Raw genomic sequence first — 15,416 nt, 5'->3', positions numbered from 1 at the left:
GGGGAGGCACCTTACCCTTCAGGACCCACTGCCCAGGGCCATGTGACAAACAGGCCCCTTGGAAGAGACTCTTCTGTCCCTTCTAAGCAGAGACGCCTGTACTTTCAAGGCATTTGCCTTTTTATGGTTGAAGTGACATCATTTCTCCTTCTCAAGCAGACATTCCCATGCAGATCCGCCCCCACCCCTTCCTGTTGGTTGGGAGGACCAATTTCCTGGACTAGACAATGGCTGCTTATACGCACAGACTGTTAGCCAGGAGACGGTAGCCTGCACAGTCAGATCTGTGCCTCCCTCAGCCCAGAACTGGGGACAGAAGCAGCCCTGCACAGGGACACAATAGAGCAAGAGCAAGGCTCTTGGAAAGACAAAAGCAGGCTTTCGAAGCAGGTCATGTGCAGGAAGTCCTGGGGACTGCAGATGCTTCCCTGTACAGACTCCTTCCATTCCTTCCTTAGTGGGAGTCCAGCCCTGGAGTGTCTGCATGTGGGGACTTACAGTTCAGAGGTTGCCTTGAGTCTCAGAAGAGGCTTTGAACTTCTAAACAGTCTTGAGATTGTGAAAGACTATGGAGACTTTTGAAGTTGGGCTAAATGCATTTTGTATTAACCTGTGGCTGCAAACCTATGGGGCTAGGCAGAGAAATGTGGTGGTTTGAAGGAGAATGGCTCCCTCACGTTCATATATTCAAATGTTTGGTCCCCAGTAAGTAAAACTATTTGAGAAGGATTAGGAGGTGTGGCTTTGCTGGAGGTGGTGGGCTCTGAGCTTTCCAAAGCACATGTCAGGCTCGCTCACTCTCTCTGCCTGTGGATCTGAATGTAAGCTCTCAGCTACTGCTCCAGCACCCCGCCTGTCTGCCTCCTGCCATGCTCCCCACCATAATGGTCATGGATTCACCCTCCGAAACTATAAACAAGTTCCCAGTTAAATGCATTCTTTTATAAGCTGCCTAGGTCATGGAGTCTCTTCACAGAACAGTGACTAAGATGGGATATTATTGTTAAACATACTGTGAAATACTACTCAGCAATAAATATAAAAAAAAACTTATTATGGGTGCAATGCTCTCAAAGCATGGTACAGAGAGAAGGTAGGCTTGGATGAGCCCAGGCTGCCCCTGTCCGTTTCCATGCCATTAAAGGTACCAGAGCAGACTCAGCTGCTCCATGGTGACAGAAGCCACAGTGCTGGTGCTGGAGGTAGTCAGGAAAGAACTTTTTACAACTCACTGTGGTGGTTTGAAAGAAAATGGCCCCCAAAGGAAGTGACACTAATGGGAAGTGTGGCCTTGCTGGAGGAAGTGTGTCACTGTGGGGGCGGGCTTTGAGGTCTCATATATGCTCAAGCCACACCTAGTGAGTCCCTGTTGCCTGCATATCAACACATAGCAGCTCCCTCTCCAGTACCACATCTGCCTGCATGTCCCCATGCTCCCCATCATGATGATAATGGACTAAGCCCTGGAAACTGTAAACTGCCACCTCAATTGAATGTTTTCTTTTATAAGAGTTGTGGTGGTCATGGTGTCTCTTCACAGCAACAGAAACCCTAACTAATACATTCATTCTGATGGAAGTCTGAGCTACACAGGTGTGTTTGTGAAGACAGCATATTACACACTTAGGATCTGAGTGTTTTGCTTTATATAAATTATACCCCAACTTTTAACTCTGACTTTCCTTATCAGTGCTGGAATTGAACACAAATATGTGCTCTACCACTGACCTACATCTCCAGCCATAGCCCAGATTTAAAATATGACATAGGGCACCACTGTGTTTAACAAACCAACAAATAAACAGGCTGACAAGCTGGCTTGGGAAAAGGTGCAAGGTTGACAACCTGACAGGTCCCTTTTCTAATCTTTTTAAAAATAAAAGTGACATATCTTCCGAGTACGTACCCATCCCTCTGTGGAAAGAGGTTCTGCCCTGGGGCACACTGGGGCAGCCACATGCTCAGGTGCCCAGGCCCCTTTCCTGCTTCCCACCACCCTGCATGTACCCCACCTTCACTCTGCATGTTAGGAAAGCTCTCCATCAACACTGCCTACGAGAAGAGAGCATGCCTATCACACTCCCTCACTCTGGATGGATGGAGGCTGCTCTAGGCCCTAAAGCAGAGGGACCGGCTTACCACATGGACAAGCAGTTCTCCCCAAAGCAATGCCCGCCACAGCAGTGCATCCGGACCTTTCTTCCTCACGGATCCTCACACTGCGCCCACTTCACAAACGAGAACAAGGAGATGCCCAAGGCTGAGCCACATTCTTGCAGCAGTCGCACAGCTGAACACAAGACTCCAGAAGGGTCACCATCCCACAACCCTCCAGGGCTTCCCACACCCCTGCCCCATCACAGGGGTTCTTGACTAGGGCAGTCCTTCCACATCAGGCAAAACTGGAGACATTCTGGTTGTCACTATGGGGAAAAGGAATCCTGATGAGACATGGTGGGTAGGAGCTTGGGGTCTGTGAGGTGTGAGCACCCACCCTGCCCTGTAAAAGTAAAAGCAGTCAGGCACAAGAGGGGATAAGTATCATGGCTGAGGACCTGGGGTAACCTGACTCAGAACACACACACACACACACACACAAATGTATACATGCATGTACACAGTGCATACATGCACATACTCACTCAGGATAGCACCTGGACCTCCATTCCAGTGTCCCAGGGAGCATTAAAATCCAGGAGGCTGGAGAGATGGCTCAGAGAATGAGGTACTTTCTGCATGAGGGTCAGTGGAGGTCGGATGACTAATGTGTAAGGCGGACAGGTGTGATAGCCGCCGGAGTTAGGAATTCTAAGAGCAACCTGGCTAGCCCAACTAGCCAAACTGGTGAGAGCTGGGCTCTATAAGTAATTCAGTGATTGAGAAAGGACACCTGACATCAACTGCAGGCTTCCCCAAGTGCCTGTGCACATGCATGTGAACACACAGGCACACCAAACTCAATACATGTGCAGAAAGTAAGGAGCCCATGAAAAAAAGCAAATCCCACCCACAAACATGACCCAGACACCATTAACATTGTATTTATTGTTATTTAAGCCGCTCAGCAAAACATATACACGTATATACAGTATGCGTGAATACGGAAGACTCAACTTTACATATTTTTTTAAAAAAGAAAGAAAAATACCACTCAGTTTCATGAGCTATTGTCACTGTCTTCCAACCAAGCATTTCAGAAATGGTTTCTTTAAGACTCAAAAAAAGCTTACAGGCTCGCGCACGGCACCGCAGGGTTAAGGGTTCATATTTTACATGTGCAATAGCGATTTCCTTCTCTCTGCTGGAGTTGGCTGCATACTGATTACAGGGTTCCCAGGCTTTTGCGCTTCGGGCGTGGTTTTCTTCCACTTTTATTCTTTCTACTAAACCAAATTTCGTGACGTGGCATCCTTTTGCTTAAGGCTGTTTCACCCTGGGGTCGTGGGGAGTGACACTCCCGGGGGTTGGAAATGGCCTGAGCCACACACTGGCTCATGGCATGTGGATTGATTCTGGGAAGTTTGTTGATGGACGTTAGGACATTCGTTCCCCAGCCTTAAGCAGTGAAGGAGAAGTCATTCTTGTTTGGGCTCTCTCAGACCTCTAGATGTTGCAAACTCTGAGAGCTAATGTAGAGTCTGGAAGATGCTCCTGTGGCCCGTGGAAGGGGAAGCCATCCGCTCACCGCTTTGGGCCCAGAACAGAGGGCCCTTCCTGCTCACCAGTCCATGTCACCTGTTTGCCCTCTGAGCCCCTCACACTGCCCAGGCAACAAGTGAAGACCCTGGGGCTCAGACCTCAGCCAAGAGGAGGAGGAGGACACGAGGGAGAGAGCCAGCTTTTGGCAAGTGGCTCCCATGGTTGAAAGTCCCTTGACACAAACAATATGGGTATCTGGAGAGCCCCGAGCCTTCAGGCCTCTTGCTAAGAAAAAGAAAGGGGTCTGTCAAGTTGGGGTGGGCTCAGAAAGGAGCAACTGGGAAGACACGCTGATAACAAAGGCTGAGCTGGACTAGAGCTGCTCTGGCCCTCCCAGGGATGGACAGCCCCACAGCAGTGGGCACAGAGGTCGGTCAGGTGTAGATCACACCCTGGGGTGTCCACATCAGCACTGAGATCTCTGCTGCTCTCTGCTTGGGGGCGGGAACTGCCTCTCGAAGGGACACACTGGGCAGGGCTCTGCTTTTAAATCAGAATGAAATGAAATCAAAAGGGCAGGAAGGGAACATGAGGCCCAGGAATGGACATCATGAAGTCACTCATTTTATTCTCCTTCCCCTCATCCCTGTATGGGAACTGCAGGACCAAAGAGAGTGTCTCAGTCTGCCTTAATCCCTCTTCCCAGGGATGGAATCCCAGGAGGAGGTGGGAGAGCCAAGGCACCCTGGCTGCCACCTGGGAGAGCAGGGCCAGAAAGTAACTAGGACAACTGACTGCCTCTTCCCTGTCCCCTTTGAGGGTCACAAGGCCACCCTGCTCAGCTCAGAGAAGGCAGAGTGTGCAATGGTAAAGTCAGTAAAGGAGAAGGGAGTTCATGGCCCTGGCAGGCTCCTTCCTCCAAGCAACTGGACACAGCATCCCAGCATCCAGTACCCAACCCAGGAGGGACCGAAAGAACAGTTCCCAATGGGAGAAACAGAAGCTAGCTGGAGGCTAAGGGCCATTGAGGCAACAGAGAAAACCCAGCCCCTGGAAGTTCCTCCAGCTGCTCGTGTATCCTGTCTCCTAACTGGTGACAGAGGAGCTAATGCTGTGGCGGCCCTGCGGCCTCCACCCGGGAATATTCCAGAACACTACTCTCCAAGATCTCCATCTTAGTGATAAACAAAGCAAAGGGGAAAGAAAAGGGGAAGGGGGAGAATAAAAGAGAATAAAAAAGAAAAGAGGGTAAAAGGTGCACCCCCGCCTTGGCTTAAACAAGGCAAGGGCCTTCTAGAACACACTCCAAGTACAGAAAACAGGGGGTTCTCTAGCAGGAAAACGGCTTGAGTCAGTGTTTGCTGTTGGCTGAGGACTGATACTGGTGTCACAATGTGGCACACAGTTGCTTTAAAATAAACTTTTGAGGTTCTCTTTATCACCTCCCCCAGCCCCTTTCAGTGAACCCTTTCCATTCCGAGTGCCACTAAGCAGGTGCCAACCTAGACAAAAACATGAGTCTGCTCAGCCACAGAGGCCCTCATGAGTGGGTAGGGCAGGGACTCCCAGGGACTCAAGTCAGGGCGGCCACAAAAGTCCCAAATCGGTTGGAGATGTCGGAGTGCAGAGACCGCCAGGTGGGTACGGAGGTGCGGGCCTTGGGGTCACCATCTGTGCAGTGGACAGTCAGGCACTGCAGGTGGCTGCCAGGCTGGGTGGCTGAGGCCTTGTTGGTGGGGAGGTCATGGGCTGTGGAGAAAAAAGACACAAGTTAGTGACCAGTGGGGAGCTGGTAGAGGTGACAGCAGAAGGGTGATGAGAAGTAGCCTCTGGCCCTCCTTCATGGCTGGAGATGGTCACAGAGGCTTGGCTGTGAAAACGGCATAAGAAAAGCCCACCACACCACATCCACACCACTGCAAGTCTGCAGCTCCCGGGAAGCAGAAAATAGGATAAAATAACATTGGAGTTTGCCCGTCTTTGGTGGACAAAGACTACCAGACACCAGGAGATCTAAAAGCCCACCTGAAACACATCCTAGGGTGCACAGGGCTTCACAGATATCCTAAAGGAGTGGAGGACACTGCCTCATCCTCTGGACAGACACGTGCTGTGGGCCTCATCTACACTCAGACCTTCCTGAAATAGACAGACTGCATAGCACATCCTAGAGCTAAGGGCAGCTGGTCCACTTTACAGAGAAGAAAAACCAAGGTCCAGAGGGTGGGATGGCCTGCCTCAGGGGACATGGAGAAGAATTCTTCTGGCGGGATGGAGGAGGAGTCAGTGCCAGTGGAGCCAGAGCGCTGTGTGGTCACCCAGCCAGAGGCTTCTGTCCCTCTTAGGGAACAGAGACCGAGCTCAGAAGTGGCTTGGGGGCAGGCTGGCAAGGGGGGAGCCTATGGCCACCCTACTACATCCTTCACCCTCCCAGCTCTGCACTTTAAAGACATCTGTTGCCCAGAGGGGCACAGAAACCTGCCTGGAGAATGCAGTTCTAGCCATACACAGGAACTTCAGTTCCGTCCTCTGAAAACAGGATGATCCAGGGACGCTAGTCTTAGATGCCTCGGTTACCAAGGCTAGAACCGCATCCAAGCATTTGCGTAAACGGTAGTAGAGCTCCCAGACCATATCAGTAGGCAAGCAGAAGAAGGAATTGGGGTGGGGGCCCAACTAAGACTAAGGAGGCACACCCAGATACTGACCTCCAGGACCCGCTCACCCCCATCATTACAGTAGAAGCTGCCCACCCACCCCGCCCAGTATCTAGGATTAAGAGGTGTCTTCCACCAGAGCCTGGCCCTAACAGGGTGCTAAGCCCCACCCCCTGGGTCAGACAAGCTTCTATGACTTAGGGCTCTGCTACAGGGCTTCAGAACCTGCAAGGTGGAGAGAAACCTGCCTTAGCTTCTGCCCTCACGCACTCAACTCAATGGACAAGCACTTATCTGGGACCTGTTATATCCTGACATGGTGGCACCAGGCTGCAAACAACACTCTGATCAATCAAGGTGGAGCGGGAGGGGCAGTCCCACCACTGAGTGGCATAGCTCCACTGCTTTTTCTCTCAGGGCCTTGGAATGGTCCCTGGAAGGTCACAAGGGAGCCACCCAGAAACCTGTGAAGCCTCTCACTTCCTAAATCTTGGTCAGGCAGTCTGCCTCCTACCCATGACATGGACTCTTCACTCATCTTGTAAAAGAAACTGAGGTTTCGAGCTCAGGACAGTTTGGATTTTGCCAGTGGGCCCATCCTCAGCGCGCCTCAGGATGGCAGAGACAGAGGACCCAGGTCCCTGAACACATGCAGGCCCCAGTTTACTGTAGCAGTGCAGTCCTGGCTCTGTCTGAGTCACCCATGCTTCACCCCCAGCAGCAGCCCTGCTTCCTGCCCCGTGTTATATTATTCCAGAGTGCAATGTCCCATGAGGGGCGGGTCATCCTCTTAAGAGATTCATGCAGCTATGCCTGCATTCCTTACACAGAAAACCAGAGGCTCTGAGGAGCAGAGTCTCATCAAAGCAGAGATGAATCAGGAGGGACTCAGGGCAGGAGAGAGCCCAGGTCTGACTGCAGGCCCCGGAGGTGATACGACAGAGGTATTTCTTAAGCATAATCCATTCCCTGGCCACCCTCTGCTTCTGGTCACTCTCTGCTCCCATACCTAGGCTGACGCTTCTTAAACTATATCTGGATCTCAGAGCCAGGCAGTTGCTGTACCTGGGGTGGAGTCCAGGATTATCTAATTTTATCCCCCAAGAATGTGCTGCCCTTCCTTCATTTTGGCAGAAACACCTGTGGCTCAGAGAGGGTGAGGAGCTGGCCTGATGCCACACATCATAAGCACAGAATTCCCCAGTGTTAGCAGGACCTGATGAGGCCATCAACCCCAGCCCGGTGTCCACACAGCCCTTTGAGGAGAGAATGTTGTTCTTCAGCTCCTGACGATGCAGGCTCAATTGTACTCATCCACCATCAGTGCCATTACAGTGGGGGGGGGGGGAGCCACCATACCCTGAGGATGATGGCCCTCAGACTGTCAACTCATGGATGACAAATCTATCCCACAGAAGTTGTTCAAGTCCCAGCCTGTCCCAGCCAAGAAGACGCTAAGTTCCCAAGCCTCAGGTGGTGAGCACACCCAGGCCTCCACGTCAGCAATCCAGAGATAACACTGTCCCCCCCTCACCAAGCCCCTGGGGCTGAGGGACACCTGGGATTCCTGGGTACCCAGTGCTGGCAGATGTCATAGATTGGCTCTCTTTCAAGCCTGGAGTTCCTGATAGATGAGGGAACCCCCACACCTAGGCTGCTGGCCTGCCTGCTGTACCCGTTCCCCTATTTGTTACTGGAAGTCCTATCCTGGGTGAGCCAGGCTCACAGCAGCTAAGGGACCACAGAGCAGAAGCACAGGCCTCATGCAAACAGGTGAGGATGGAGGGGTACCATCGTCTCTATATACCCTGCATGAACCTCATTGACAGTGGCATTCCAGGAGTGAGAGCCCATAGTTGGCTGGTCACGAGAGACCAGGATAGTCTGGACTGCACTTCTGAGACAAGAGAGATTCCTCACGCACATAGCCAGGGTCAAGGCTGGCTCTAGGTGGCCCCTGCAAGACTTCTCAAGGTCCTTCCTCACAAGACCAATCCCTGACAACAACAGATCTTGCCCTGGGTCATGACGGCTGATTGCTTTGCCTCAGGATACTGAAGTCAGAGCCAGTTTGACTCCTCACTGTTGCCACAAAGACTCAAACAGGCTTCTGTCTCAGGCATTAGACCACAGTGAGACAGCAAGATGTCAGCCACAGAAGCGAAGGAGGAAGTCCTGCAGTGAGGCCAGGAGATGATGCCAATGTCGCCTTACTTCACCTATGGGTCCAACAGCAATGGTAGGCAACTCCTGTGCACTGTGTCTCACCCCTGGACTTCCAGACCCTGGAGTCTAAGAAACGGGGAGCAGTCGTGCAAAGGGACCAGGGAGGTCAGGAATGTGAGGGGCCTGACTTGCCTTGAGTGGCTACTGGAGCAAGCTGGCAGCTGGCTGCCTGTTTTCTTCCCTCCCCACTTCTTCTCTCCTCCTCCCTCCTCCTCCCCCCTTCTCTCATTCTCCCCTTTGCTTCCTGGGCTTCCTCCTCTATCCTTCCATTCTTCTAGGTCAACACAACAATCCTGGCTGCACCCTGCTCTGTACTGAAGCCCTAACCAGGATTCAACGTGGGGACCATGCTCAGACATCAGCAGCCTTGTTGGGCAGCCATGCTCCTGCCTCAGTGGCTCTCCAGACCCATTCTATCTTGAGTCCTGGGATGGGGAGTCTGGCCTGGCCTTCTGTTCTCTGCCTACCAGAGGGATGACCAAGGTACAGGACATGGGTGGCGTCCAGCTGGTGCCCAGACTGAGGGTAGGCACAGAGGGGTGGTGGATGAACCCACCTCTGGGCAGGCCCACATGATACCCAAGCCTTCAAAAGGCCCAGGACTTGCACTTTCTACTCAACAGCCCAGGATCTGAGGGCACCAGACCTAGAACAACGATGCTTTCATCTCTGTGGGGGCTCCCTACGGCCAGCATGAGGCAGAGCGGGTATTTTTAACTCATGGCTTATGTAAGAGGGAGTGTGGGCCTGACAACAGCTAATGCCGCCCCCCACATTCACCTCGCTCGAGTCCCAGAAGGGAAGTATATTTTGAATTTCCTTTATTTGGACCCTGGAGGGGTAAAGGGAGAGGTGCTGACTTCGGTGAGTTCTGCCCTTCGCTGGGCCGGATCACTTCCTGCTGGGCCGGATCACTTCCTGTTCTTGAACAGCCTGAAGCCAATTTGTTCTCCGCATCTACAGGCCTAGACAGACCTCCCTCCTGCTTAACCCTCCATAGCTTCCCAGACCCAGGACTGAGCTGTGACTTTACACAGCCTCCTGGTCACACTCACCACTTGGCCTCTGGCACCATCTGTCTCTCTCCTACTGGGCGCAGTCTCTACACAAAGTCCTTCCCCACCACACCCACACTGTCTATAACACCCTCCCCCTGTACCCTTGCTGGCTCCCACTTCCTGCCCAGCTGTCAAACCCATGAGGGGTCCCCAACCCAAGGTCCATGACCTCCAGCCCTTTGCAGGCACAAAGGGAGGCAACCGTGTGAACAGCCCCTCCCCACAGGCTAAAGAGGATCAAACACCTGGTGTCAGGGCTCAGGTAGACAAGTTCCCAACCGTAGAGCCAGCTACTATGGATGGATGATGCCACCCAGCTCTGTAGCAACACCACCAGGTAGATGTATGTGTGGTGGGGATAGGGGAGTGGCAGGGTGTTGGGTGAGGACGTGCAGGTGTGCACTCCTGAGAGTCCACACTCTATGGAGGCCAGAGGAGGATGTCCAGGTCCTGCACCATCACGTTGCCTTATTCCCTTGAGACTGGGTCTCTTGCTGGAGCTGGAGCTAAGCTAGCTGGCAGCAAGGCCCATCCATCCTCCTGCCTCTGCTCTGCATGGTGCTCCAGTTGCAGTCTATGTATACACATGCCTGGCTCTCCACCTGGTGTAGAGGCCTGAACTCAGGCCCTCACATTTGCACATCAAGTTGCTGTACTGCCTGAGTGTCTCCCTGGCCCAACAATATTCCATCTATCAGGACACATAAACATGCCCATTTCCTTAGCAATCCAGCCTTATGGCTTCAATTGCAAGTATGGATTTCAGAAAGGGCGGATGTTCCAGGTTAAGATCCTTGGGGATGCCTGCTCCTCTGTGAGGGGTACTGCGTCAGGGTGACAGTGGCAATGGAAACTGCCTGCCACCCATATACGTTCCCATAGCTCACATGTTTCCCCAAAGGAGATCTACATGGCTAGTCATTCACATGCTATGCAGACCAAGCTCTGGGTAACCTACGTGTAAGTGCCAGACTGTGGGGCTAAGGCTGACACAAATCAGCTCCCTGAATCTCTGCATCCGACCCTGAAAACCAGCATTGGTTATCCCTGACTAGCAATGAGGAGACATTAGGTCTTGGCTGCTCTGTGGGCTATGCTTTGGGACCGGCACAAGAGTCAAGGCTCACGGAGGACTCAGGGTTGTGGGAGATGTGGGGCAGATTTAAGGACAAGTACAGAACTTTTCGGGAGAGGAAGAAGAGGGACATTAGAAGGCCATTGGGGACTCTTTCTGGGGGGAAAAAATCTTCACACAGCCTTGGACATCCAGAACCGGGAGTGAATTACACTCTGAGGGGTGGGGATGAGGAGAGCAAAAGCTCAATGGTTTCAGTCATGAGGAACCTAGGAAGAAGTTTGGTCCTCCTGGAAGCAACAGGTAGCCAGAAAGGATTCAGAATAAGGAATCTGTCAAAGTCGGTAAGAGTTCACATCTTCCTTACCCCAGTCTTGACACGGGACTCTTGACTTGGAAGAACCCACAATCCCTGGTGTCCTTCAACCCTGAGCAAGCTGGAGACTGGAGTCACTGCCACCACCTGAATGACATTCTGGAAAAACTCTTGCCTGATTAGGCCAACCAGGAACCCTAGGCGGTTCACACCTGAGCTCTGATCCCCGGACTTAGGCCAGCTCCCCCGCAGCCACACCATACCTCCCTGAGCCTCTGCCTCCTCTCTGCATAACAGATGCAATCATCATGGCTTCCACCTCACACCAGCAAGTCCTCACTGAAGTTACAGGGAGGGAGACCGAGGCCAGGAAAAGACGCACTGAGATAACATGTACGAACAGGGTGAGGCGGGCTACTGCAGCTAAATCTCAGTTTCCGGTCAGTTTCCCTGTGTGTGCAGGGAGATCAGAGAGACGGACAGGGCAGTTAGGAGACTCATACATGCAGATATTAACAATACAGGCAACAACTGTGGCTAACAGCACCCCAGTCTATTCCTCAGCACCCACTGGGGACCCTGTCTTGTCTCTTTTCTCCTGACCCAGTCACAGAGATGCTTGCTTAACCCACGCTAACTGATCTTGGCTCATACCTGCAAGCAAAGTTTTACTAGCACATGGCCTTGTTTGTGGCTATTTTTCTGTCGTTGTGCCATGTGTCTGGGCTTTCCAGAGAAACAATAGTTAACCAAAAGCCTGGGCACTCCGTGACGTAGGCAAAATGAACCGCTGCGTTGTATAACCCACAAATGCCAGATCTTAACTGACTTCTCTACAGAGAAGCCAACCTTCAAACCTGAGGCTCAAGTCTATACATGGAGGAAGTTACCATGTCTACCGGGTGCTTAATACACACTCTAGACATGTGAGGATGTTACACCATGACAATTAGGGGAATCTGAAATACCCTTATTGGCCACTGTGGCCCCACCTTTCTTTTGACTGTGGACACTTTCTAACCTCAATGAACTAGAGTTGCTCTAAAAATGCTTTGAATACTTTTTTTTAAAAAAAAAAAAAAGGAGGAAAGAGAGAGAGGGAGGGAGGGAAGAAGAGAGGAAGGAAGGAAGGAAGGAAGGAAGGAAGGAAGGAAGGAAGGAAGGAAGGAAGGAAAATCATTATCCCAGGAGTTTCCCTAAAAGAAGAGAAATGGGCTCTCTGAGATGGAGCAAGGCTGCCACATCCAGCCAGAAAAGCATCCTGGAAGCCCAGCCCCAAACTGACACAGCCAGTGATGACCACCTGGGAGCTGAGACAGGGTCTCACACAGCCCAGGCTAGCCTTGAACTCCTTTTGAGACAGGGTCTCACACAGCCCAGGCTAGCCTGGAACTTTTTTAACTTGACCCCCTAACGTCCACCTCCCTAGAGCTGGGATTATAACTGTGTATGACCAGGCCTGTTTATGTAGTCCATGGTTTTGTGCATGCTAGGCTGGCATTCTGCCAACTGAGCCACATCCACAGCCCCAGCCGACCCTCCTGACAACCTGGGAGAACCAAAGCCACATGACTAAAAGTGGACAGGCTAGATGTGAACACAGGTCTGTGTAGGTCCACAGCCCATCATCCTGTATGTCCATCACAGCAGTGGGGACAGACACCTTTGGACATTTGTGTTGAGAGCACTCGTCCCCAGTTCCCCCTCCCAAGGCTGTGATAGCCAGCTTCTACTGACACTCTGGAACTGAGTGCCTGGTTTGATTTCCTCTCATCAGGGTCTCCCCTCCCATTGTAGAAAACCTCAGGAACACTGCTTGCTGTCTCTTAGCTGCTGTCCCTTTTCTAAGAGGAAGGTGAGAGTCAGCTGACAGAACTGTGACTCCATGACCTGCAGAAGCCCCCAGTGGGTGTTTCCCACCCCCAACCATCCTGTGGACTGCTGGGAAATGTTCCTTAATCTCTCCCTTGGGGGTGGGAGAAGGCTTGAAGGATTGAGCCCTGGTGACTGGCTTAGCTCTGAGTTCCTACTGGGCCTGTAACACCCAAGTGCAGTTTCTGGCATCACCCAGGAAGGTGGGGTGTGGACTCCTAGAGAAGCAGAGGCCTCCAAGGGAAGAGGCAGGTGCAGGGGTGGGGGCCAGCAGCTGAGTCAGCCCATCCTCATCTTCTGTCAGATTTCCCCCTGGACAAGACACATTTTGTAACACCCACCTCAGGAGGGATTTTCTCTGTTTGGCTTATGTCTCTAGAACACACACGCTGGATTAAAGCCCAGAGTTTCTCCTCCAAGGTCAGAGGTCAAAAGTTTCTTGTGCCTGTGACCTTCTAAAGACAGAAAGAGACCCCAGAAGGCAGGGTTGATAGGTGCTGTAGCACGGAAGCAAGGGCCAGGCCATTTAAGTCAGGGCAGAAGAGCAACTAAAACTATGCTGCAGGTGCAATCACGGGCTCCGCAGCCCACTGTCACCAAGGAGTGGCACTGCACAAGCCTTCATGCGCCTTGCTGGGGTACTGCTGTCCCCTCTCTCCACCCAACTTATTCTCCTGCATGCCCTTGCCTTAGCAAGGCTGTCCATGCCCCATGTTGCACCTGGTGTCACCTGTACTGTAACCACAAATTCTCATTCTTGCCTGTACAACCCAACAGTGTAATTTCTATACACTGAGGGCCTTGTCTTCTTCTCCCAGGGCTGGCATTAGTGTTGCACACAGTAGGTCTTGTAACCTACCAATTCCTGAGGAAGCCTTGCCATCACTCAGGGCCTCCAGGTCAACATGAACAGAAACTTGCAGAGGAAGTTGCTGCTGGTGGCTGAAGACACAGGACTTCCTGAAGGGCCACCACTGTGCTTCCCCAGGCTTACAGACAGGGGACACTGTGCTTCAGAGCCTGGGCGCTAGAATGCTCCCTGTGAGCTTTGGATACAGAGAGGAAGAAGAGAGTAGGCTAGACCTCAGCATGGGCTGACAGGTGCCCTGGAAACACCGTGTCCACCATGCCTGGCTGTGGCATGGGTCCCTGGGATGATGTTCTCTGAGTGATATTTAAGCTGAGTTCAGGCAGGAGAGTTAGTTCCCAACAACTCTGCAGCCATCTCTGGACAAGGGGAGTAGAACTGGGGGGAGGCAGGTGTTGAGGCGTTGATTCTGAAGACAGAGAGAGGAAAGAATGAAAACAAGAGTTGAAGAGAGACAGAGACAGAGCTCAGATGAGTAGGGGGCTTCCATTTAGCAGACATGTCCGAGAACGGGTGCCACCTTCCCCATTCCTGAGCATCATGAACACGCACTCCCATTCAGAAAGACAGGACAACTTGCTCAACACCACACATCTCCACCACACACTGACATGAGACCTGACCAAGTCCTGGCCGGCACCTACCTGTTCCAGCACCATCCCCTACCAGAGGCAGGTGAGGGAAAGGGGAGCTGGAAGAGGCACCGCTGTCCTAACTCCGGAAGCCTGCCTTCCCTCACTGCTACCCATTGTACACCTGGAACTACCAGGCTGTGTTCTGGGGCCTCCGGCAATGAGAGCCTACATATACAGTCTCTGACACTGAGCACCAGGCTCAGGCCGCTGCCCAGTGCAGCTCAACACTCTGGAAAGCAGCTCTCGGCCTCAGAGAGAAGAGTAGGCCCCAAGCAGGCAGCCATCCACCCAGGAACACATGCAGAGGAGTTGGCTGTTGGGGGCAGAACCAAAGCCAGGACTATCTATCTCTGTTGCCAAGCAACAGACTCTCACCTTAGGACTCACCTGAGTTCTTGGATTAACACCTTGGAATCAAAAACCCCTTAGAGGCCAGAACTGGGGTATCCCAAGGTTACCCTTCCATCCCTACATGTGCACACACTAACTGTTCTGACATTTCTAAGTTAAATGATATTTAGAAATGACAATCGACCTAGCCACGCCCGCCTTTCCACGACTGCAGGAGGCCCGTGGAGACTACATGGATCATGGTAGTGAAGACATTTTCACTAATCCAGAATAACCTGCCACGTCCACCCCAATCTGTGTCAAGGGCTAACATGACAACTGTTTTTCCTACAAAGAAGCGCTACCATTTCCTAGCAGGAAGATCCTTCCACTGAGCCATACCTGAGGCCAAGAGGCCCCATGGGAGTCTCCTAGGATATCAGATATCCTTATAAACCACAGCACTGGCTCCGATGGACCCCAGACCCAGCTCCAATTTTTGCTCATCACAACAAAGGAGAAATCGAGTTCCAGAGCAGTAAAATGACCAAGCCACGGTCAGCTGATAGAGACACACTTCATGAGGCAGGTGTCACTGGCAGAGCATGCCTGTAATCCTAGCACTCAGGAAGCTGAGACAGAAGATCCAAGAGCAACCGCCCTGGGCCCCATACTGAATTTAAACCAGTCTAGGCTCGACAGAACCCTCTCTCAAAGCACACCACCTCATGTTTGCCTTC

The 15,416-nt window shown here is 52.2% G+C and overlaps 1 protein-coding gene across 1 annotated transcript in view; it reads right to left on the bottom strand.

The window, feature by feature from the left end:
- Window positions 1–3,025: 3,025 nt before the first annotated feature.
- The window catches only part of Mn1 (MN1 proto-oncogene, transcriptional regulator), a 36,954-nt gene continuing 24,563 nt past the window's right edge, over window positions 3,026–15,416 (bottom strand). Inside the window, exon 2 of the mRNA XM_048450719.3 lies at window positions 3,026–5,388. Coding sequence (XP_048306676.1) covers window positions 5,213–5,388 — 176 coding nt within the window. The 3' untranslated portion in view covers window positions 3,026–5,212. The remainder of the gene's footprint in view (window positions 5,389–15,416) is intronic.

The sequence above is a fragment of the Myodes glareolus genome, chromosome 2 (assembly GCF_982192425.1).
Source record: "Myodes glareolus chromosome 2, mMyoGla1.1, whole genome shotgun sequence".
NCBI lineage: Eukaryota > Metazoa > Chordata > Mammalia > Rodentia > Cricetidae > Myodes > Myodes glareolus.
Note: the sequence above shows the minus strand (reverse complement) of the source record. Positions and strands in the feature narration are given on the sequence as shown.